General features: G+C 39.8%; 1 protein-coding gene across 1 annotated transcript; it reads right to left on the bottom strand.

Annotated features, from left to right (window-relative positions):
- Positions 1-252: 252 nt before the first annotated feature.
- On the bottom strand, positions 253-13,463 carry LOC131237732 (alpha-terpineol synthase, chloroplastic-like). Its single transcript, XM_058235680.1, has 7 exons — positions 13,224-13,463; positions 9,778-10,036; positions 5,902-6,274; positions 4,815-5,033; positions 2,024-2,162; positions 1,678-1,926; positions 253-981 (listed from the first exon to the last, which is right to left on the bottom strand). The coding sequence occupies exons 1-7, from the start codon at positions 13,446-13,448 to the stop codon at positions 652-654; spliced, it is 1,794 nt and encodes a 597-aa protein (XP_058091663.1). The 5' UTR covers positions 13,449-13,463; the 3' UTR covers positions 253-651.
- Between the last annotated feature and the right edge of the window lie 9,884 nt (positions 13,464-23,347).

Below are 23,347 nucleotides of genomic sequence, written 5' to 3' on the forward strand. Positions count from 1 at the left end.
ATCTCCAATCTATCATCTCAATGCAAAGGACACCAATATTTCAATGAAAACCTCTTGAGTTGAGCAAATTCTAGCACACCATGCATCTTATTCTCACACAAACAATCAATCTAGGTCCTCACACATGTAGCCTAGTTTGATTGAATTGGTAGCAACATTCCCCAATTCTGTCCTCGAAGCTTTTAAATGATAAGTGGGATGCCCAATCATGAATGTGTATGACTCATTCATTCAACCACTAAGAGTGATACATAGTATAAAAATCATACCAATAAGATGATCATAAACATCTGATCAATAATATGAAAAATGGACAATCAAAATAAAATTGAGCAGGAGAGAAAATAAATCCAACCATCATCTTGAAATATCTATATGGTAGACCCCACTTTTTCTTTTATTGTTTATGGTTCCATACTAGCACTTTAGTTTGATGATTCTAATCCTATGAGCTGTGGCTCACAAGCAAGGGATGGATATAACAAATTGTCCACGTTCAAAGGATTGGGAACATTCAATTGGCTGTAGTTCTGACACCTTGCTTCTTCCTCGTGGTGCTATTAAATGAACCGTCCTGATTGATGATTGTGGGTCCCTCGTGTCATTTAAAAAGTTCGTGGATGCTGCGAACTGCTCATAGAGGCGTAGACTTCAGCAAATGCTTTTAGAAGTATGTGCCAATCTCGCATTAAGTGGGATAGGTTCGACCAATAATGACATGATTCGTTCCTTGGTATCGCCGTCTGGATTGCTATGACCATCTCCATATAGGTAAATGCAGTGGGCCATCCTTGCAAGATCAAAAGCCATGTTGACAAATGGTTCCGGGAAAGGAGATTGGGGTCCGCATTCTTCATTCATCTTCTTCCAAATGTCGGCAATCAGGCCTTTGATGTGTTCATGGGCGACCCTCTCCGAAACGTTGGCATCATTCATGTAACATTGAATTGATGTTGGGACATCACCTCTCTCAAGCTCAACCTGTGGCAATGGAAATATGTAAGAATAATATGAAAAGCTACATTTGAATGCTATGGCTGTGCATTTTCCACGAATGCCAATCTGGACAGTCCAAATCCCGGCCCTGATACGGTCCCTAGTCCGAACTTCATGTAACATTATCTATCAAGTTGATCCTTCGGAGGGGTTTGGATCCCGAAATGGCTCCTAGCAAGTGAGACCACTTACTCACGTGTGTACATGCCTGGCTGTACCAGTGAGTATCAAGCACCATGGTGGATGGTTGCATTGCATTCAACTTATATTTGGACAGCTGATCTTTTCTTTGGAGGCGAACCAATGTATGGTTAAGATCTTATCAGTGTCCTATTGCCTATTGCAAATGTAATCCAGCAAATGAAACCCAAGAGCAAGTGCCTGAATTTTGGAAGAGAGCATGATCACATTTTTAGACACTCGGCAGACGGCCCATTTGTTACGCGCATATGCCACACACACACACACACACACACACACACACACACATATATATATGAACTTCAGGACGTCATCTGAAAGAAAAATCTCCATAGTCTCTCTATGGACGCATCCTTCATGTCCTGGATTTAAAATCCAGGACATAGACTTTCCCTTTCAAAACCCAGTTCATGCATCAAAAGGACAGCTAAAATTCCATCTCATCACAAAAGTATTAGTAGGGCAGATTAGCTTTCTTACCTTTGAAGTTGCCAAATCATTGCAAAGTCGGAGAATCATAGCTGGCCAGCGTATGATATTTGGATCATTTTCTAAGCATTCTAATGCTTCCTTCTTTATTGTTTGGTTTGCATTTAAAAATCCATGAACCAGCAAGACAGCCCCTGATGACGAAATCCATCCATTGTTCAAATATTCTGCCAATGTGGGCTGATATCTCTGGTTGCACCACGTTGCCTCAACTAGCATTGCTTTACAAAAATCTGCCCACTGAGATAAAGGTGATTGTGAGTGAGGCTAGAAAACCTCGTTGAGTCGATTCACCAAGATACAATGCATTCAATAAAATCAAATAGAGATGCAATACCACTTTGCTTAGGTATGGTATGATGTCCAAGTCCTGATCCTTGAGGGCCTCATAAGCTATTTGATTTGTAGTATTATAAAGAGCTAGAAAGCACATCTTCATGTAGTATGGAAGTTGGTCCACTGCCTTAGCATCCCACCTAAAAAGAGATGCATACATCAGTTGGGTTTTATCAGTTCATGTCACAGGTAGTGTTATCATCTGTTGGAATATATACCGATGGTTAAGATTGTGTCCACAACTACGGATCACCTTATTTTCCAAATGCTTAAGATATATGGGCACCAACATGTTTTGAGGCTAAAATTGATATTAGAGATTTGGACCCTTCATTTGTGTCACCAGCTCTGTTATGGATTCATTACCATTTCTCACCACATCTTGATGGTAGAAAATATCCTCTGATATTCATTTTATGTGTGTGGTGAGTGATATTCATATTCCAGATTCCAGATAAGGTAGGGTCACATCCTGCACATAGTACCATGCTCTTATTCATGTTGGTGTCTGCATCACATGTGACAGGCAGCTAAGAGGGTTAATTGCAATTACATCCCTACAGTTATATTATAATTACACTTGGATTCGTTTTGTTTTGGATTATTGTAGGTAGGTCCCCTCTTTCTTTTTTTTCTTTTTTCTTTTTTAAAGGTAGGTCCCCTCCCTTAGCCATATTTGAGGAATCTAGAACAAATGACCAAAATACCGCTTGAGGAGTTCATTTTGGGTAAGTCATTCAACCGTAGAAGTTGGAATCGAAAAAATCAGGGCAATCTAATGATCAGGTGGGTCATACCATAGAAAACAATGGGCAACGACCCAAAAAACTCAAAATTTATGTGGCGGCCCACCTGATGGTTGGATCAGTCTGCTTTGCAGGATGTCCATTTTAAACAAAAAAAATTTTGGTGTTATAATGCTGAACCATTTGGATTAGATACACATACTACAATGGGCCCACATGTCTACAACTAGTTGCATATGACATGGGACTAAATTGGTCAATTCCTCAAGGACAAGGGTGTGAAAAGATGGTGTTTCCTTGTATCTGTATGCGTGGCTTTGGCATTGTCTTATCTTTTAATTTTGTGTAGTTTTGGCCCTGTGCTCAATAGGCCGTTTGGCACATACACCACACATTGTTGACACTCGAACTCATGACCTTAGTGTTGAAACATGCACTGCCTATCATTGAGCCATAACCAATCCCGCCCTTGTGGCTCCCATCTTTCTGTGTGTGTATTTATGTGAAATGGTCCTACGAGATGACCTCATGGGAGCTTCCCTTGAGGTAAATCTGTGGGCCCACCTTGTGTATTTGGTGGGTCCATTTTACGTCAGGAGATATCTTAAATCAGCTGTATTCGGAACTCAGGTGGGTCACACTATCTAAAATCATGAGAAAACGTGTGTAAAACATCTAAAAGCACTTTGTATGGCCTACTTGAGTTTTGTATATAACTGAAACTTGATGCTGACTCCTCATCTAAGTGGGACACATGCAATGGATGGGCTGAATATCTGAACCACTTCTTAGTGGGACCTTAAATGTTCATGAAAGTTTTGATTGGTGAGTATCCCACTCTCAAGTCTCAACTGTTTTTTGTTTGTGTAGCCCACCTAAGTCATCGATTAACTCAATTTTTAAGCCGTGTGGCCTATTATGGAAGGGTGCATCTGACTGATAGGGTGAATGTCAGACTAGTGGGCCCACAGAGGTTGACCCATATATAGGAATAGGTAAATTGAAGTCGAGGTCATTGTCCTATAAGATTCGGTGGGCCCCATCATGACATTTTATGAATATCCATCCCATCAATTAGATGCACCCTTCCATGGTAAGCCATGGGCATGAAAATCAGGCTAATCCATGACTTAGGTGGGTCACATGACAGAAAACAGTCGAGAGTGGATGCTTGCCCATTAAAACATCTTTGATTGCATATAAAACCCAGTGAAACTAGGTTTAGACATTCAGCCCATCCATTGCATGTGTCCCAGTTGGATGAGGGGACTCACCAAATTTCAAGCCATTCCAAAACTCAGGTGGGCCCCATCAAGTGGTTTTAGATATTTTAGGCATAATTTCCTATGGTTTCGATAGTGTGGGCCACCTGATCTTAGGATATGATTTTCTTTTCTTTTTTTTTTCTTTTTTTCTTTTTTTTTTTTTTCTTTTTTTTTTCTCTCACACATACTCACACCCACACACACCACACGGGTTTTCAAACCCATTACCTCAATATTAAAACACAGTGTGTGTACCTCTTGGCCATAAGTAGGGACCCGGCTGATTTTTGGCACTTCCCATATCCTAGAGGGGACCCACCAATGTAGGGCGTGGATGTCCATAACACATCACGGTGGGTCCCACAGAGCTCGATCTCATGGGAAGCTACCATGAGGCCAACCTCATATATAGTACCATGTCCCTACATGAATATAAAGGCCCACTTAACCCTTACCGAAGTGCTGAGGTGATTCAGGAGAGGAGAGATTGAACAGGCGGTTCCTGTTGCACCATGCCAATCTGGCACACATGTAGAGGATTTGGACCACTCATCACGTGGGGCCACTGTAAACTTGACTGGGTCGAAAGTTGAGGTGGGTTGCACTCATGTGCTGAATTCAGAACCTCCGGAATCTTTTGATAATGTGACCCACTTAAAAACTGGATCAGATAGATTTTAGGGCAGGATATTCCTGGTGAGCCTCACCTGATGATTGGGCCAGTACCTTCCACATGCTTGAAATTTTCACACCAATTCTTCAAAGAGGCTAAAATACTTACTTATCAACGGCTTCGGTGAAGAGCTCTAATTCATCCAAGGATCCATAAACATCATAAACATCATCAATGGTTGTTATTAGCTGAGCGGCTTTGGTAAGTACTTCCCTACAATGTCCAAACTGAGGCTCAAAGGCCACACCTTGAGCCCAATAGAAACATTCCATCAAACGGTCTCTAGAAAAGCTCAACGTCTCTCCAAGGCCCAGATCCCTCCACCACCTACAACACACGAAAGAAATATAACAAGTCATCAAAGAAACGTGCAACAGTCCACAAATGGATTAGACCAGGTGATGGGCCACTTCTATTTTCTGACAGTTATTAAGAAATGGGCAACAATCCACCAATGATTCTGTTCATTTGATGGCTGAGATCATCTGATGAGCATGATTTTTTAGTGCGCCACTCATAACAAAGGAAGCTGCGCATGAAAATGTTGATTGATAACTTAAACAAGCTGAGCCCACCTGATAATAAGTGAACCGTCCTGAATTTTGAGCAAGGTGATCTTGACGGTGGGGCCTACATTTTGCACGGCTTGATCCCATTGCTTTGAGTTCATATGGAATACATTGCAGTGAACATTCCTCCAGAACAGTTGTCATCTGCAATACATTGCAGTGAACATTCCTCCAGAACATTGTCATCTGCAATCTATTGCACGGTAGTCTGCCATGCATATTAGTCTTGGACCTTAGATTTCAAAATCACTTTCCATGATAAAACCTCTCTTCTTCGAGAGCTGTTGTCATATTGGGAAAGTTACCATGAATCGATTTCAACTGTGCTTTCGGTCCATGTACTATCTGAGCCATTAAAGAGATGGCCCAAATGGAGGGCCACGGGACAAAAGCTGCACCAATTGAACTGTTTACAAATAGTTGCTGAGATTTATAGGATACTTGATCATGAGTAGTCCTAATCTCAGTGACTCCTTTAGCCCATGGTCTATTCATAGTTGGGCCACCTCTCAGACAACGGCTCTGATTTGTGTACAGGGCCACACATGGATGCATGGTGGAGATTCGGTGACCCACCAAACAAGATAATCCTTTATGTTCCTTATAAGTAGCATTTGCACCCTTACCTTGACATCTTTCTAAGATTTCTCTGGTGTTTGGCTTGCACCCTATTGAAATCAAGCTTCGCCAGTTCAAGTAAGATGGGATTCATGCCCACTTCTCCCTTGTATGTGTCTATGGCCCACCTGGCTTCTGATCTTGGCATCCTCCAATGCAAGGGAAGCTTCAATGCATGGTCCAGTCTCCTTTCAAGATGTAACCCCACCTTCCCTTTGAGACCCTGGAGATGTCTACTTGTAAAAGATTTGGCCTCATCCAAGATAGTCTCTCCTTCTATAGAAAGATGTGAGGCCTCGTACAAACTCAACATTCCCTTTGTTTCCTGGGACAGGCATGCCTTGAAAGTGCCCATTCCATCCATGAAGCTATCAAAAACATCTGCCTCTCACAAACGTTATCGAATTAGTGTACAATATCATGTGAGAACAGTCTTAAAAATGGTGATGACAGATACACCTTTCATAGTGCGAGAAAGTCAAGGATATTATCATGGATGGCCAGGATGGAAACAAATTAATCAGGCCAGAAAGATTGATTCAAGGTCTAGCACACACTATAGCTTCCAAAAAACATGACTTTGCTACTAGTTATTCTTTTAACATGTATGATATGTTGTTGGAAATCTATCAATGAGATCTATTCCCAGCTGATGCCAATGGCAATTGGCACATCATGGATTTGTAAACTCATTCATCTTAGCAGTTGAACATGAGCAAGTCAAAAGTTTACTCAGTAAGTTATGGTTTTGCTATTTTTAGTTATTTTAGGATTTCATTAGTCTTGAAATCACTTAAACTCTTTGTTGTACATCTTTTAGGAGAGTTTAGGTCATGGATTTAAGGTTTATCATAGAGGAAGAAAACTGTGATAGTCTCCTCCCCCTTTCCACCATACACCTGATCTGCTCAGGGCATGGTCGGTAGTCAAAATCATGGCCCCTACTGTGAATGGAGCACAAGTTGAAAATATTTTTTTAAAAAATTGAGTACAAATTAAATATTAGACTCATTCAATAGACTTCAATGTTAGTATTTTTGTCTCTTTTTTTAACCATCTGTTTGATGGACACTAACTTGATGGTTAAGATTGTCGGGTTCGTGATTTCCGACTATGCTTCATCTGTGGAGTCAATGATGATTGCCGTTCATATCTTTAAAATTGATATTCATGATTTTCTGTGATGATGGTGAAGATTGACGAGTAAGATTGCCAATTAATAAATGGGTGTTATGGTCACTCTGTGAGCAACTCAGCAAGAGTATTCTCAATCTCACAAACACATACAATGGTGCAAATGAAATTTTCATAATTTAACTACCGTGCTTTCTCATGTGAATGACACCTAATGTTAATTTATTTTAGAGAAAATTCTCCTTCCTCTCTCTCTCTCTCTCTCTCTCTCTCTCTCTCTCTCTCTCTCTCTCTCTAGTTTTTTAGATTAGAGTTAATGTTCGAAGTTCTTTTTTTTTTTTTTTTCACTTTTATTGTGGCCCCCTTTTAGGATATGAAACGATATTGAAATGTCACAAAACTAGAACCCATTGATATCCTATTAAGTTACCCTTCCAACGTGCCCAATATCATTCAATTCCATACATTTGAGTAAGTTATAAATGATTTTCTTAAGATGTGTATGGCTGTTTACAGGATCAAGGATACCTTGTCATTTTGAATGTTTTGTTGAAATAGATACTTACGATTAGAAGTTTGATGTGAAATAAATAGTTTAAATTAACTAAAGTTAAGAGTTAGCCTAAATACTCTCATTAAATTGTAATTTTATAGTTAAATGAATGGTATTAAGTGGCATTTTTGTTATTTTCAATATTTTTTAAAATAGATAGTTAGGATTAAAAGTTAAGATGTGAAATAAATTGTTTAAATTAAGGTTAAAAATTAGCATAAATGCTTTCATCGCATTATAATTTAATAATAGGTTGATTTTATGAAAATTTGCTTTTCTCCTTCTTATTTTTTTAAGGAAATATAGTTTCCAAATTCTGAACCAATGGAGTATAACTTCTACATAAGGATATAATGAAAACTAACCGACATCTAAAGGAAGATGAAAAGACAGAAGGAAAAATAAAAATAAGAAAGCTACACGTTTTGGCTACTTTGGGAACCCATGTTGGGCCAAGAATTCCTTTACTGCAACCTAAGAATGACATATGACAGTGAGAAATGCTGGAAGCACGCCTATTGAGCTGTCAAAACAAATGCAATGTTGAAACTTTCAGTTGAGAGAGAGCCCAGTGAGCGGCTCAAGGGCGAGAAGACAAAATTAGGAAAAGCCCATGAGTGAGTTAGTAAGGGTGTTCTAAATCTTACAAAAACAAACAATATATAATACAGATAAAATTATCAGAAATAAACAACTGTGGCCCCTAATAGGATTAAGATAGGAATGACTGCTATGATAGCACTTGATAATGGCCATTTACCGTTCAAAACCGGGCATAATCATTTGTGATCGATGGTGAAGATTAACAACAAAGATAGTAAATTGACAAAAGATACCTTGATTTGGTGACCAACTCATCGACAAATCACATTAATCAGGTGACTATGGTCACCTAATTATGGGCAAACTCAGTAATGGAATATATATATATGGTACTGTGAGGTCGATGAGTTCTCAAAAAGTTGGCATGAGTTCCGTGTCAATTATTATGTAATATGAGTATATCACCTACGCCCAAATAATTTAGATCATTCACTCCATATCAGACTTCTATTCATAACCATGTACCTCTATAAAATATTAAAATGACAAAAATACCTTTAATCCTAATATAGTTATATATTCTTAAAAAATCAGCCAAATCTTACTCAGTTAGCATTTGGTTTGCATTATCTTAAGTTAAATTAAATTATACTAGAATTGTATGCCTTAGGCTGGTTAGAAAGCTAACTTAACAAGTTTTAAATGAGAGTAATTTTATGTCATTTATACATTGCTTGATATCCCAAACATAAGAGGCAAGAAAAAGATGAAAATATTGATGAAAACTTTCTATTTAACAAAGCAAGAACCAGGAGAAAATCTCTATGCAACGGATTAACATGACTTCAAAGATCACTTAACTAGGTAACTTCAATGATGATGGCCCACTCTTCATACAATCATGACTACAGTTCTCCAAGGTATTTTAAAAAAATGATAATCCATTTATTATTCCTTGAAATTTTGGAAGCAGATAGGCTGGTGTACCACACACCACCAATCTAGCTGATGTGTTGACATCTCCAAGTTCATGTAGGTCCCATCATAAGATATGTGTTATATACCAACCGTCCTTCCATTTGGCCAGCTCATCGTAAGGCTTGTGACAAAAAATAAGACAGATCCAAAGATCAAGTGGACCACACTGCAAAAAGCAATAGGGTATTGAACCTCTACCATTGAAACCCTTTTCCGGGTCATAGAAGTTGATATCAATTGGTTTTTCCTCTTCATCAAGGTCTGTTTGACCTTATGAACATATTGGATGGAAAAAAAAAAACGTTAGGCCGGGCCCTACGAATGTTTTAACTGAGAATCATTGTCCCACTGCTATTTGTGGTGTGGTCCACTTAATCTTTGGATATGAATAATTTTTAGGTTGGTGCTCTAAAATGATCTCAAAAAAATGGATGAACGGTGTGGATATAATAAATACATCACTTTGGGGGCCATATAACTCTGATCTCCTTTGAACCGTTCGTACAACACGGAGCTGAAGGAGCGGCAGCGCTCATCTTCGCACGACACGTACCCACACCAGTCAGATCGGTGGTGTGTGGTACGCCAGAAAATCCGCTACCTGAAATTTAAGGCCATTGAATAATTTGATCGGTGGGTCGTATGAAAATCAATGGTGGAGAGCATACGTAAGTACCTTCTGAGACCTGGTACCCATGCTGTCTAAGGAGCCTAAACCTAAGAGCTGTGGAATAGAGATCCTCTTCAATCCTCAAGTCCTTGTTGCTGATGGACGACAGAGCTTTCAGGGCGCCTTTGATCTCCACTTCGAAGAGATACCCCAAGCCCAGTCGTTGGACAGCATCAATCAGCTCAAGTTGATCCAACGGCTCCGATGTTTCCTGGAGCAAACACCTCACCGCTTCCTCCAGCTCTTGCCTCGCGTGCATGGCACCCTGTGTAAGGACCAAGGTTAAAAAAAAACCAAAACACCTGGTTTGGCCCTGACTATCTTAAGAAAAAAAAGGGGGGGGGGAATCGGACCGAGTTTGATCGAATTGGGTTCAACTCGAGCCGACTCGAAATCTCAATGTTCTGACCCCGAACTCGATCCGATCCAGAATCAATCCGAAATGTACATTGTTTGATCCGATTCGGGTCCGAGTGGGATCGGATTGGCACGGTTCGGATCGGTCAAGAAATCCCTCTGCAACCTGCAGCTGCGACGACGCGGCCAGAGATCACAAACAGGAAGTAGAGAAAGGAGAGATTAAAAAAAAAGGGTAGTTTTGGAAAAGGCCACAACTAAAACCGCTCTCAGAATATGAAATCAGATACCACGTTTTTTAAAAGGGTCTTTTCAAGGAAGGTTTCACTTTTCAGAAAATCACGCGAAAAAGAGAATCCTATGGAGTTTTTTTCAATTCACTCCAGTGACTTAGACATTCATTTTCAGCCGTTTCTTTGAGGGCCACTTTTTCATCCCTTAATATCACCCAATCAATGTACATTTCAAGAAATCTTCTATCTAAACAATTTCTCAACAAATGGATGGTTTAGATTAACGAATCATCATCCCTCTGCGACAGTAGAGAGACGAAACTACCACGTTCTGGTTCTTCCGGCTGTATTGCATTACAATCTTTCGCAGACATGTGTAGGGGTAGGGTCTCAGCTTTTTATCATGGCAGAGAATGCAGAGAGAAACGCGTATTTCACTGGAGGTACACGTCACTCCTCTGTTTGGCAGTGGGACCACAGAAAATTAACATGACCGGACTCCAATGGTAGCTTTACGCAAATTTAAGATGGCAGAGACTGTTCAACCGTACACTTGGCACACTTCTACCTTTTGCAGCAACTCAGACTGTTCGTATCGCTGACCCAACCGGAGATGGAGCTAACGAAAAGCGCATCGAGAAGATCGGATTAACAATCCGATTTTCACTTTTAATCTGAGATACTTGGTATTTTAGTATTAATCGGTAACTTTGTGACCGTAAATTGGATGGGTGGGATTGCTTGATAGGCTCGATTTTAGAGATATGTTCCATTTTTACAGATTTGGATGGTCAGGATCGCCTGTCACATGACTGTAAGGATGAGTCACTATAGCTTTTCAAATTTCGTAAAACTGATAATAGGTCTCAGTTGCCTCGTACTACTCAGTTTTTTGCAGGCTTGGGAGATATAAGCCGCTCGTTGGCTGAAACCACCATATGGAGGGAGCGTGGACGCGGTTTTGCTAGTGAGGCTGCCATCTGCCAGGTTCATTACATAAACTCTCGAACATCAAGATGTCGATTATCCTGATCACCTTTGGCCGAAGAACCAACGCCTAGGATCCCTTCTCCCTCGACGTATGGGACCCATTTTAAGGCTTCCCCTTTAACTCCTCTCTCTTCCCATCTCTCTCCGATTTCGGCTGAGAAACTTCCCAAATTCGCAAACACGCAGATAGATTGGAAGGAGACTCCGGAAGCGCACGTCTTCAAAGCGGATCTGCCTGGCTTGAGGAAGGAGGAAGTGAAGGTGGAGGTTGAAGAGGGGAGAGTGCTCCAAATCAGTGGCGAGAAAAGGAAGACGGAGATGGCACCAGTGAGGAGGACGCCGGTGGCTACTTGGAGAGGAGATCGTTGGGATTGCCGAAGAGAGGGGAAGAAGAGGAGGAAGGTGCGGGTTGAAAGGGTAAATATATATATATATACACCTTAAGGTAAAATATTAAATAACTAAATACATATTATACATAAGTAGATCCCGATCGGATCTGGCTGAATTGATATTGATCAAACACGACCCGAAAAGATTTCGGATTTGGATTGCCCTACGTCGGATTTGATCGAATCGGATCGGATCGACCAGGCAGAATATAGTTGTAAATTTAACCATTTTAGTACCCCTTTCTAAAAGTAGTTGTAAAAGTACCTCTACTTGAACTTGGCAGAATATAGTTGTAAATTTAACCATTTTAGTACCCCTTTCTCAAAGTAGTTGTAAAGTACCTCTACTTGAACTTGGAGGTTTTTAGGTGGGTGTGGCCCAGCCAATGAATGGATCAGCCTGGAGGCCGTTTGGCTAGTGACGCAGCTGCCAATAGCCAGTGGCTAGTGGTCGGTGCTTTGTGGGCTCTACCATGATGTATGTGTTTTATCCACACCGTTCATCCATTTTTAAAGATCATTTTAGAGCTTAAGCCAAAAAAATGAGGCAGATATAAAACTCAGGTGGACCACACTACGGGTAAACAGTAGTGATTAAATGTCCACCATTAAAAACCTCCTAGGCTCCACTGTAATGTTTATTTGACATCCAACCTGTTGATTAGGTCTTAAATACCTGGATGAAGGGGAAAAAGATATATCAGCTGATCCAAAACTTTTGTGGCCTGCAAGAAGTTTTTAATGGTTGGCATTCAATCAACATTGTGTGGTCCACTTGAGATTTGGATATACCTCATTTTTTGGATTGATTTTATTAAATGATCTATAAAAATGAACGGATGGCATGGATGAAATGCATACATCATGGTGGGGTCCACAGAGCACCGACCACTAGCCATCGGCTAGTGGCCTGCCACCAGCCCATCCGTTTCCGATCAGCCTGATGTCAACACTCAGCAGCTTATATCGATCCTGTGGCCTTTTGCAGCGTCCTTTTACAGTTGGACACGTGTAATATCAGCAGCCACTTATGTTCATGGTCTTCGGCCGTTGGAATAACTCAAATTAAAGAGACTAAATGGCAAAGCCAACTGTCCCAAGTTACAGTAACAAAATCATATTTGATGGATGGACGATCCTAGCCACTGATACATGGACACTCATTTTGAACCATTCATAATGGTCCACCAATCTGAAATAATTAAGTGTAATATTTCTTTCATGATGATCTAGCTAGGTTGCAGGTAACTATAATTTGGACAGTTTGATTTGAACTTGAGCTCAAAAATGAGGCTGATCCAAAGCTCGAGTGGGCCACACTGCAGAAAACAGTAGAGATTTCCACTGTTGAAACATTCCGAGGGCCCACCCTGATGTTTATATACTATTCAAATGGTTTATGAGCTGAAAGAACAAATATCAAAGATCTTCCATAACTAAATCATAACCATTCAAGTATTGTCATGCTCATAAATCTCACCTCATAGCCACTGCTTAGCGACTGTATGAAATCATAGTCCCAAATGCTGGGCGTGTAGTTTGCTGATCGCCTCTGATCTGTTAATACATGGACCTGATCGCTTGCAAGGCATTGAAGATGCTTGGGAAAATGTGGACCGTTCATCACTCGGAAGGCCACGAGTGGCCTGTGGAGCAAGCATGGGAGGGAGAAATAAACGGAAGGCAGGCTGAAATACAATGCCATTCCAATGGTGCTAGACTTGTTTAGAGTCTTGAACTTGCTGGTCGAAGCATGCATCTGCATATTTATAGAAGAATCATGAGATATTTATCCTTTGTGGGTCCTACTCATTTCCCAGTCAGACTTTCAACACAGATGTCATGGGTTTGAGTGCCCAATGCAATTATTTATTTATTTATTTATTTTTTTAAGAAGAAGAATAAAAGATATTTATCCATTGTTAATCATGCAATAAATGTTTATTAATCCAACAGTCTGATAATTGAATAAGCCTAATTTTTTTTGTTCATGACACATCTAAAGTCTCATTTATAAGTTAAACACAGTAATTTTATTTGCCTGTATTTTTACTGTAATTTTTACGTGCGTGCGTATAGTCAAGTAAACTCTTTATATATATGTGTGTGTGTGTGTAGCGTCACAGTCAGGTCAACTTCAATAATCATGAAACATGTTATTTGCATGTCATTTGAAAAGTCCACCTAGAGTGATCTCATTCTACACGAGTCCAAAGCATGTGTATCATGCACTAAAAAACAGTATGATAACTTATTCCTCAAAATAATTTCCAATCTTGTCAATCCGAACATTTCTTTTAATTTGAACACACCTAATTTCAATAGCCAAACGTGGTAGGTCCGTATATATGTAACTTTCATATGCTGGATAGATTAGTCCATTGTTAAAAATGGACGCCGAACTACCACGTCCAGAGCCTGGGTTGGTGGATCCAAGACTGGGGAATTGGCGTGCCCAGCATTTGCAAGGCAAGCGAAAAGAAGGGCTTAATTTTCAGATAAGATGAGCACAAGCGGCAATAAGCAAGCGAAGAGAACATCTTCTGAGCAGCGATTAGCAAGGGACAGCCATCTAGTGTGTGTTGTACCCTTATAGGGCCACAATCAAAGTACAGCAACGAGCCTGCCCTTAGTGCCCTCCTGTTCTAGTGTGTGTCGTAACTATCCCACTTTTTGCTATGATGTGGTCCATTTGAGGTTCGATCTACTTCATTTATAGCCTCATTCCCTAAAATAAGTTAACAAATTAAATTGATGGATGGGATGGATATAAAATGCATACCATGATGGACATTGTTATGGAACCACCAACTAGAAGTACCAAAAAAATGGGTAAAGGCTACTGACTATAGGAGCATTTTACAACGAATCTGAACTGTAATAGTATTGTAGCTGAAAGTTTGGCCCACCTTGTGCCAAAGTCTTCACAGGTGAGACTGGGCGGAATATGAGTGGGCAACAAGAGCCCAATTAAGTAGGTGCTTAACCCAACAACTTTCAAACATGCACCATGTGGCTCCTGCCTATAGCCGTAGCTGGTCCGCCAATCAAATCCCACCACACCTTTGCCTTACTCGTCCGGCAAAAAAAAAAAAAAAGGAGCGGATTAGGTGCAGCCCTAACCGTGCATGGTGCCAACTTGATGGATTTCTTGTATACCAATGTCATCCTTTCATTTTATTTTTTTCCAAATCAGTTTAGGATATGAGATCAAAAAATAAAGTAATCTAAATTTTAAGTGGACCACACTATAGGAAAAAGAGTGGTGCTTGACCATTAAAAACTTCTTGTGAACCATAGAAGTTTTGGATCAAGTTGATATTTGTGTTTTTACCTTCATTAGGGTCTTTATGACCTTATCAACATATTAAATGGCAAATAAACAAAACATTGGGCCCTCTGAAGTTTTTAATGACAGGCTTTCACTCACCATTGTAATTTCCTATGATATGGTTCACACGATATTGCCATCTTCTTTATTTTTGGGCTAATGCCTATAAAATGAGCAGGCAAAATGGCTTCGGGGCTCACCATGATATATGGTTTTATCCATGCCATCCATCCATTTTTCCAAATCATTTTAGGACAGGAGCCCAAAAATGAGGCAGATCCAAGGATCAACCAAGGATCAAGTGGACTGCACCATAGGAAGCAGTGGTGATAATGATACCTACCATTGAAACCTTTTCTAGGACCCACGGTGATGTTTATTTGCCATCCAACTTGTTCATATGGTCACATATACCTGGTTGAAGGGAAAAATTAACTATTAGCTTGATCCAAAACTTCCGAGGCTCTCAAGTTGTTCTTCATGATGGCCATTCAATCCCCACTGTGGGTGCGTTCAATCCCCACTGTGGGTTGCACTTAAGCCTTAGATCTACTAGGTTTTAGGGCTCATACTTTAAAATGATATAAAATAAATAAATAAATAGATGGACAGTGCATATAAAAACTCATACATTATGGTGGTTCCTACGGAGCTCTGCCTGGACAAGTCCATACAGGCTGGGCAAAGACGGAAACTGCTTCCCATAAAAATATCTACTCAGAGGATGGGTTTCCCAACATTCCAAGGATAGCTGGCAGTGAACCCACACCACCGGCGTCCGGCGTCCGACATCCGTTGGTGACTAAATTTTATGGAGTCCACTGTGATGTATGTTTTTTATCCACAAGTTAACCGAAAACTCGAGTGGACTACGCCAAAGGAAGCAGTATAGATAATAATGTTCACCATTGAAGCCTCCTTAGGGATTCAATTCCCAGAAGGAAACTGTGGCTCTGAGAAGTCACAATTCCCAATATTTCTTGTGGTGTGGTCCACTTAAGTTTGCTGTATACTTCAATTTTGAGCTCATGCCCTAAAATCATCTAGAAAAAATGGACAAGCCATGTGGACAAGACACATAAAGTCTACTATGCATGCTACACAATTTGAGTCCTCTATTATTGAGGGAAGGTCCATTTCTTAACATAGTGCGGCTGAGATTTGATTGATGGAGTAAATTTTAACAACATACCTTTTAACACCGAAGTGAAAATCATCTAATATAAGAGGGGTTCATGTGCTGAAAATCATCTCTTATAAAATCGGTTGCAGAAAGTGAGGTGGAAAGCGTATAAAGGTGAAAAGCGTGTCTGTGGGCTCCAAATCCTCTTTTATAGAATCGATCATGGAAGGTCGGTTTGTGGGCCACCTAGCTGCTCATGTCCACCGTACACTCTAAACACATTTTGTTATAAAACTCAATTGGGACACGGTACCAGGAACAATGGTTTTTTTTTTTTTCTTCATTTTCTTTTTCACCAGGAACAATGTCAAATTATTACAAAATGTCCATGTTCATGCAGTTTGGCCAGCCTGAGTTTTGGACAATCTCTTCATACAGGCAATTAGCACCTGATTAATGGCTTAGATGAACTACACACCACAGTGGGCCCCAAACATGAACCTATGGTTGTCATTACATTCCATTTGTTCACTGTGGTGTGGCTCAATTGAGTTGTGGATTCGAGAGATATTTCACTTCAATTCCTATAATCAGTAGGGTGACGTGCCGTATATGAACAAGCTAAGCGAGCCACACAGAGATCAATGATTCACCCGCTCTGTGCACGCTGTCATATTGTGGAAGATTTTTCAGCCCTATTTCTTTCTACAAGTACTTTAGTTTCCCTCTCGCACACGTCTGTCCCACCTTCCGTGAATTTTTTCCATTTGCATTCTCCACCTCTCTGGAATCACTTTTCTGTCGTGCATGGCATGCACATGCACATGCTATGCCGATAAGTTATTTTCATGAGTCCCTATCGATTTAAACATGTGGCACACGTGAGTGAGACAGCAATTTTGTATCTCAAATGGTGAATGGGCAATGGTTAAAAAATTACCATATTGGACTACTACATACCTTTACAAATGAACAATAAAAGATAAAAATATCAACAACTGTTCATTAATAAAGAAAGGCCCTTTATTTTTTTAACACACTTGCAACCCATACGCACCCACGATCTCTCACTACCATGGGATTTCACTACAATTGGCACTTCAACCGATACCCTCTAGTTAAAACTCCTGTGAGTCTACCACTAAGCCATGATTAAAACCTAAAAAGGGTTATTTATTAGATGGTTATGATATTCTTATCTTAGAAAAAATTAGCTACAGCCAATTAAGCGCTGAGCCTACTAGATGCCTAGTTCAGATCATCACACAATTCGCCCAAGTGTATGTCACTTGGTACACAATCAGGTTATCTACTCTTTTGCAAACTAGTAACTATTTTAGTTGGCACTGCTTTGGTGGGCCCAAGAATATTTGATGTCTGGTTATACAATTTCCCTTAAACGGCTTGGGCTTTTGTCCCTCTAGGCGAACAGATTCAACTCAAAGCCCAACAGGTTTAGGACAAGTTGCCCAGTAAAAAGACATATGCTCGCCATGTAAACATTACCTTCTCTTTCAAGATGCAGATGGCGTTGTCACGGTGTTGTCAGGTTGTCAAATCAAAATGGCTTTTTGCAGACAAGGTACAGAAAAAAAATCTCAGCTAGATTAGGCGTAAGGGACCCCAGCCCACGCGGGGAAACGAAGGATGTGACGAGGTGGATCACCATTTTCCTCCAGGAAAAAACTACTCTCGAGTCCACAAATTAAGCTCTCTATACTTTTCAGACAGCTTGGTCCAGAAATATAAAAATAGAAATAATTTTTAATAAATTTAAAATAAATTAATGGATGATTAGAAGATAAAATAAAATTATAATCTTTTAAATAATGAGTTTAAATTTAAGATATAATTTTAGAGTAAAGCTCCAATTCAACCTCTCTAAAAACATGAGTTACTATAAATAGTAAATTTACTATTTATAGATAGTCACTATTCTTACTAGACTTCATGATTTTTGGCCAAAAATTGTGCGTCTGATTTAGCCTAACAATGTTGTTCTCATACCTTTTCTAAGCCATTTTCATGCTGGGTATGAATCCTATAATTCAAAGGATCAAAAGTTATAGTCGAACTAAAACTCACTATATAGTAGGAATGAAAATAAAAGTAACTTTTGACTGTTGGATGGAATCTTACAAATTCGGTGTAGAAAACTCAGCACAGTGGGTTGGTTGCCTAAAGTAGCTTCTCCTATCCCAAAGTCATATATGAGAGGTTTAAAAATTGATCTCGGTTTGCAAGATACAACCATTTTAAGTTTCCGATGGTCCAGATCATTTTTGCCTCTAATCGAGCCTTCTATAGTCCATCTTTGCTATGAAAGTTTCAACGACCTGCTTTACATCAATCCCCTCATTTTCAAAAGAACTTGAATTCAAGTTCTTGTCCAGCTTCAGTTCATGATACTCAATCAGGTCCATAACATTGAAAGTACACGAGATCTTCATGTCATCCGAAAGATCAACAACATAAGCGTTATCATTAATCTTTCGAAGGATCGGTGCCAGTTTAATCTTTTTATTCTTCAACTTGTTGTAAGTCGCGGTCGGAAATCTCTCATTGTATAGATGTACCATAACATGGTCGCCCACCTCGAATACCTTTTGCCACCAATGCTTTTCAGCTTACACCTTATATTTGTCGTTCGATGCATATAACTTGGCTTGCACATTCATATAAATGCCCACAATTCGACACGTCATATGTTATGCTGCAATTCTCATGCCTAGGAGCTTGGGCAAAGGGACCAAGTCAAGTATGTAGTGAGATACTCGACTATAAATGATCTGCAATGAGTACTTTTCTATCGAGCGGTTCACTATGTTGTTGAATACAAACTCTGCTTGAGACAATACCAAATCTCACTGCTTTGACTTGTCACTTGAAATACACCAGAGGAAGTTTCCTAGCATGCGATTCGCAACTTTAGTTTGCCCATCGGTCTGTAATTGGTAGACACTATTAAACTAAATTGATTCCATAAAGTCCACCAAAAGTAGCTAATGAACTTCGTGTCTTGGTTAAAAGTAATGATCTTAGGAACCCCATGTAGCTACACAACCTCTCTAAAGAATAAATTCGCTACGTGTGTTGCATCAAGGGTTTTCTTACATGAGATAAAGTACACCTTCTTTGAGAAAGGATATACCACCACGAACAATGAACCATGTCATGTTGTATTCATGAGATACCAAGCACAAAGTTTAAAGATAAGTCCTCCCAAGGGCCATCAGGCATAGGTAAAGAGATGTAGAGACCCGTACGTACTCTAAGACTGCCTCTTGTAGGTCTGACAAACATGATAGCGCTGTACTATTTTACTCACGTCACATACCGATTGTGACCAGTAATTAATATCGTTCCTCAAAAGAGCTCGCGTCTTGTCTCGTCCAAGATGTCCACTAAGACCACCACCACATAACTATTAGATAATTTGTTCTCTTAGAGAACTTTGATGGATGCACAGTTAATTCTTTTTAAAAGGAAATCGTCTTGTATATGTAGGTCACTAGAATGACCATCTTGTCACCCCATCCATCCATTCTTGGAGTCCTTATCCTCAACATACTGCTCCTTGAGACAGTTGATGCTGACCACCTTATTGCTCATCGTAACAAGTATAATGCACGGCAGTTAAGTGCATTAACTATCTTGTTCTATTGCCTTGACTTATACTTCACACGAACGTGAATTCCTGCAAAAATGTGACATATCTAGCATGCACATGATTCATGTTAGCGTAACTATTAATAAACTTTAAGGCTTGATGTCAGTGTAAGGAACAAACTCTCTCTGAATTAGATAATACTGCCAATGTCGCAGCGCTTGAACCACTGCATACAGCTCAAACTCATATTTCGACCACTTCTTTTCAGTCTTCACTGACTTCTCGTTGTAGAAGGCTATCATCCTACCTTCCTATAATAAGACACCTCAAATTCTGACATATGAGGTGTCACACTCAACCTCAAATAGTTTGTTGAAGCTGGGAAGAACTAAGACTGGTGTTATAAACAATCGATGCTTAACTTCAACAAAGCTCTTGCCAAAATCACTAGTCCATTGAAACGGCTCACTTTTCATTAAAACTGTAATAAATGCAACTATAGTGTTGAAATTCTGCACGAATCAATAATAGAATATTGAAAACCCATGAAAACTCCTCAATTTATGAATGTTCTTTGGAATTGGTCATTCCCTAATAGCTCACATTTTTTCGTCATCCACACGAATGCCCGTGGACATCACAATAAATCATAAGAATAATAGGTTATCTGTTAAAGAATACACTTATTCAAATTGAGATATAACTTATTAACTGCCAACACTTATAGCACCTACTTGAGATATTCTATGTGATTCGTCTCACCTTAGCTGCATATCAAGATATCATTAAAATATACTACCACAAACCGACTAATGAACGGCTTCAACACTTGATTCATTAAACCATAAAAGTCATTGGTGTGTTTGATAGATCGAAGGGCATAACCAGCCACTCATACAACCCTTCATTGGTCTTGAATGTCGTTTTTCACTCATCACCAACTTGGAAATAAATCTAATGGTACCCGCTCCTCAAATTAAGTTTAGAGAATATATAGTTTGACACCTTCTAGTATATCAAGTATGTCGTTCAAGCGCGTTGTCAGGGACCAATATTTAATGGTAATCTTGTTAATTACCTGATTGTGGACACACATGCGCTAACTCTCATCTTTCTTTGGTGTTAATAAAGCTAGCATGACACATGAGCTAATGCTTTCTCTCAAAATGCCCTTACTAATCAATTCCTCCACTTACCTCTAAAGTATCTCACACTCTTTCGAACTCATCTGATAATGAGGGCGGTTGAGCAAGCTACCCATATGGAGGAGGTCTATATGATATTGAATGTCCTATATGGAGGCAATCCATCGGTTAGCTCTTCGGGCCAGATTATTTTAAATTTGTTCAGCAACGACTTTATACTTAGAAGAATGTCTGAGGGCTTCAATTTTTCACCTTTTACCACTATGGCATACACCTCGCCAATTTCCTTGGATTACTCTTGAATATTGGTCAGGAAGAAGCTCGCTTCCACTTTAGAAGGTTCAAGTAGTTCTCTGATGTTATAGGTGTAAGTATTATCTTTCAACCATCCTTGATGAAAATATAAACATTATCTCATCCTCGGTGGGTTACATCACGATCAATTACCATGCACCACCAAAAAAAAAGGCAAAGGATACAGACCACGTTAGTTTTTTGCTACGAATATAAACCTTAGCTATAGTTTCTAGTATTTTAATCCGTAGCTAAAAAGTTGACACACCATTAATAATTAATGGTGTTGTAAGGGGCTCAATGGGGCCTAAAAAAATATATGTTCTATTTAAGCGGTTCATATATTTGAAAATATTACTTTAGAGCATGAAATAAAAAATCAACTAGATGGAAGGCTCAAGTGGACCACATGGTAGGAAACATGGATATTAAATCACATTTGCTTCTGATGGTGTGGTCCACTTGGGCCTTCAATCTACCTTAAATTTGGTTCTATTAACTCAAATAATTTAATAAAATTATTGATCGGAATGATAAACCAAATACATCATGGTGGGCCCCACGGACCCTTTTTAGGACCGTCCACGTCTGTTCGTGAGAGGATGCCCAAATTTGGGCGTGCGCTCAAAACAGAGCCACTCCCAAATAGGGTTATTTCACACACACACACACACACACACACACACACACACTCTCTCTCTCTCTCTCTCTCTCTATGTGTGTTCACATTAGGGGTGCACACAGTTTGGTTCGGTCCAGTTTTGGGGTGAAACCGGAACCGAACCGTTCCCTACGGTTCTAGAATTTTTGGAACCGGAACCGGACGATTAGCACTCTAGAACTGAACCGGAATCGGACCGTGAAAACCGGTTCGGTTTCGGATCGGTTCCACATTTCTGGGCTTTTTAAAGCCCAACCAAATGCTCCAGAACATGTATGGTCATTCTAATTTAGGCCAAAACATAAACGCCATTTTGTAAAAATCCTTGCACTGAACCTCCAAACCACCTATGATGACTTGGGTGAATGTAACAACGGGAAGGAAGAAGAAGAAGAAAGAAAAGAAAACTCCATACCCGGAGTTGTTCTACAAGCTTAGTGTGTCCCCCTTTCAATGGCAAGCAGGATGAGCACGACCCAAAACTCACTTAATACCGCTTCAATTTTTCAGAGTCCAAAACCAACCTAACCGCGAAAAACAGAGAGATCCTGCTCAAGTACAAATCCTCCCCTCACGATGCTTTCGTAGCTGGGCCCATTTATATCTTATACTCTTGGGTATTCAAAATTTCAGTCCAGCACAATGCACAAAAGAAATCTATAGCAGACAAAAGTCATCGATTTTAAAAAAAATAAAATAAGAATGGAGAGACTTACCCTAAAATACCCAATAGTCAAGATAGAACATACGTTTCTTTTCTTTCTTTGTTCATCAGGTATATACAGCGGAAATGTGATTTTGTGCATCATTACTCAGAGACCACAATGTATTTGAAAAAGAAGACAACAAAAATAAAAAGTATTTTCAATGGAATTAGAAAAAACCAAAATTCAATTCAAGAATTCTCATCCCCTTTCAATTTTCAGTCTGTCAATACATTATAGGCTACCAGTGAACTCAGGTAAGTAGATAGCCAGGAGTTTCCTTTTACTTACAGACATTAGCAGACAGTTCTGCTTCCCCCCTCTCAGAAAGCTTCTTCTCAGACAATGTAACCAGCCCCTTGGGCCGCCGAGCTGGCTCTCAGTATCAGACATTCAGCTGACATTGCGAAAGCTGCATTATTGAAGAATCGAGAGGAAATCGAAACACGAAGGATACGTATGGTGGTGGGCCATCATGCAAGATGAAAATGTGTATGTACATATGGAGGTTTTTTATTTTTTATTTTTTTATTTTTATTTTTTATTTTTTTACGAATGCTCGGTGCGGCTCATGGTTTGGATCCACGGTTTGGATCTACGGTTCATGGCACGGCTCGGATCAACGGTTCGGATCGGTTCTGTAGGGCCCTAAACCGGAACCGGACCGTTAGCATCCTAGAACCGGACCAAACCGGACCGATCCAACCGTTTCGGTCCGGTTCCACGGATCAACGGT

The sequence above is a fragment of the Magnolia sinica genome, chromosome 1 (genome assembly GCF_029962835.1).
Source record: "Magnolia sinica isolate HGM2019 chromosome 1, MsV1, whole genome shotgun sequence".
Taxonomy (NCBI): Eukaryota; Viridiplantae; Streptophyta; class Magnoliopsida; order Magnoliales; family Magnoliaceae; genus Magnolia; species Magnolia sinica.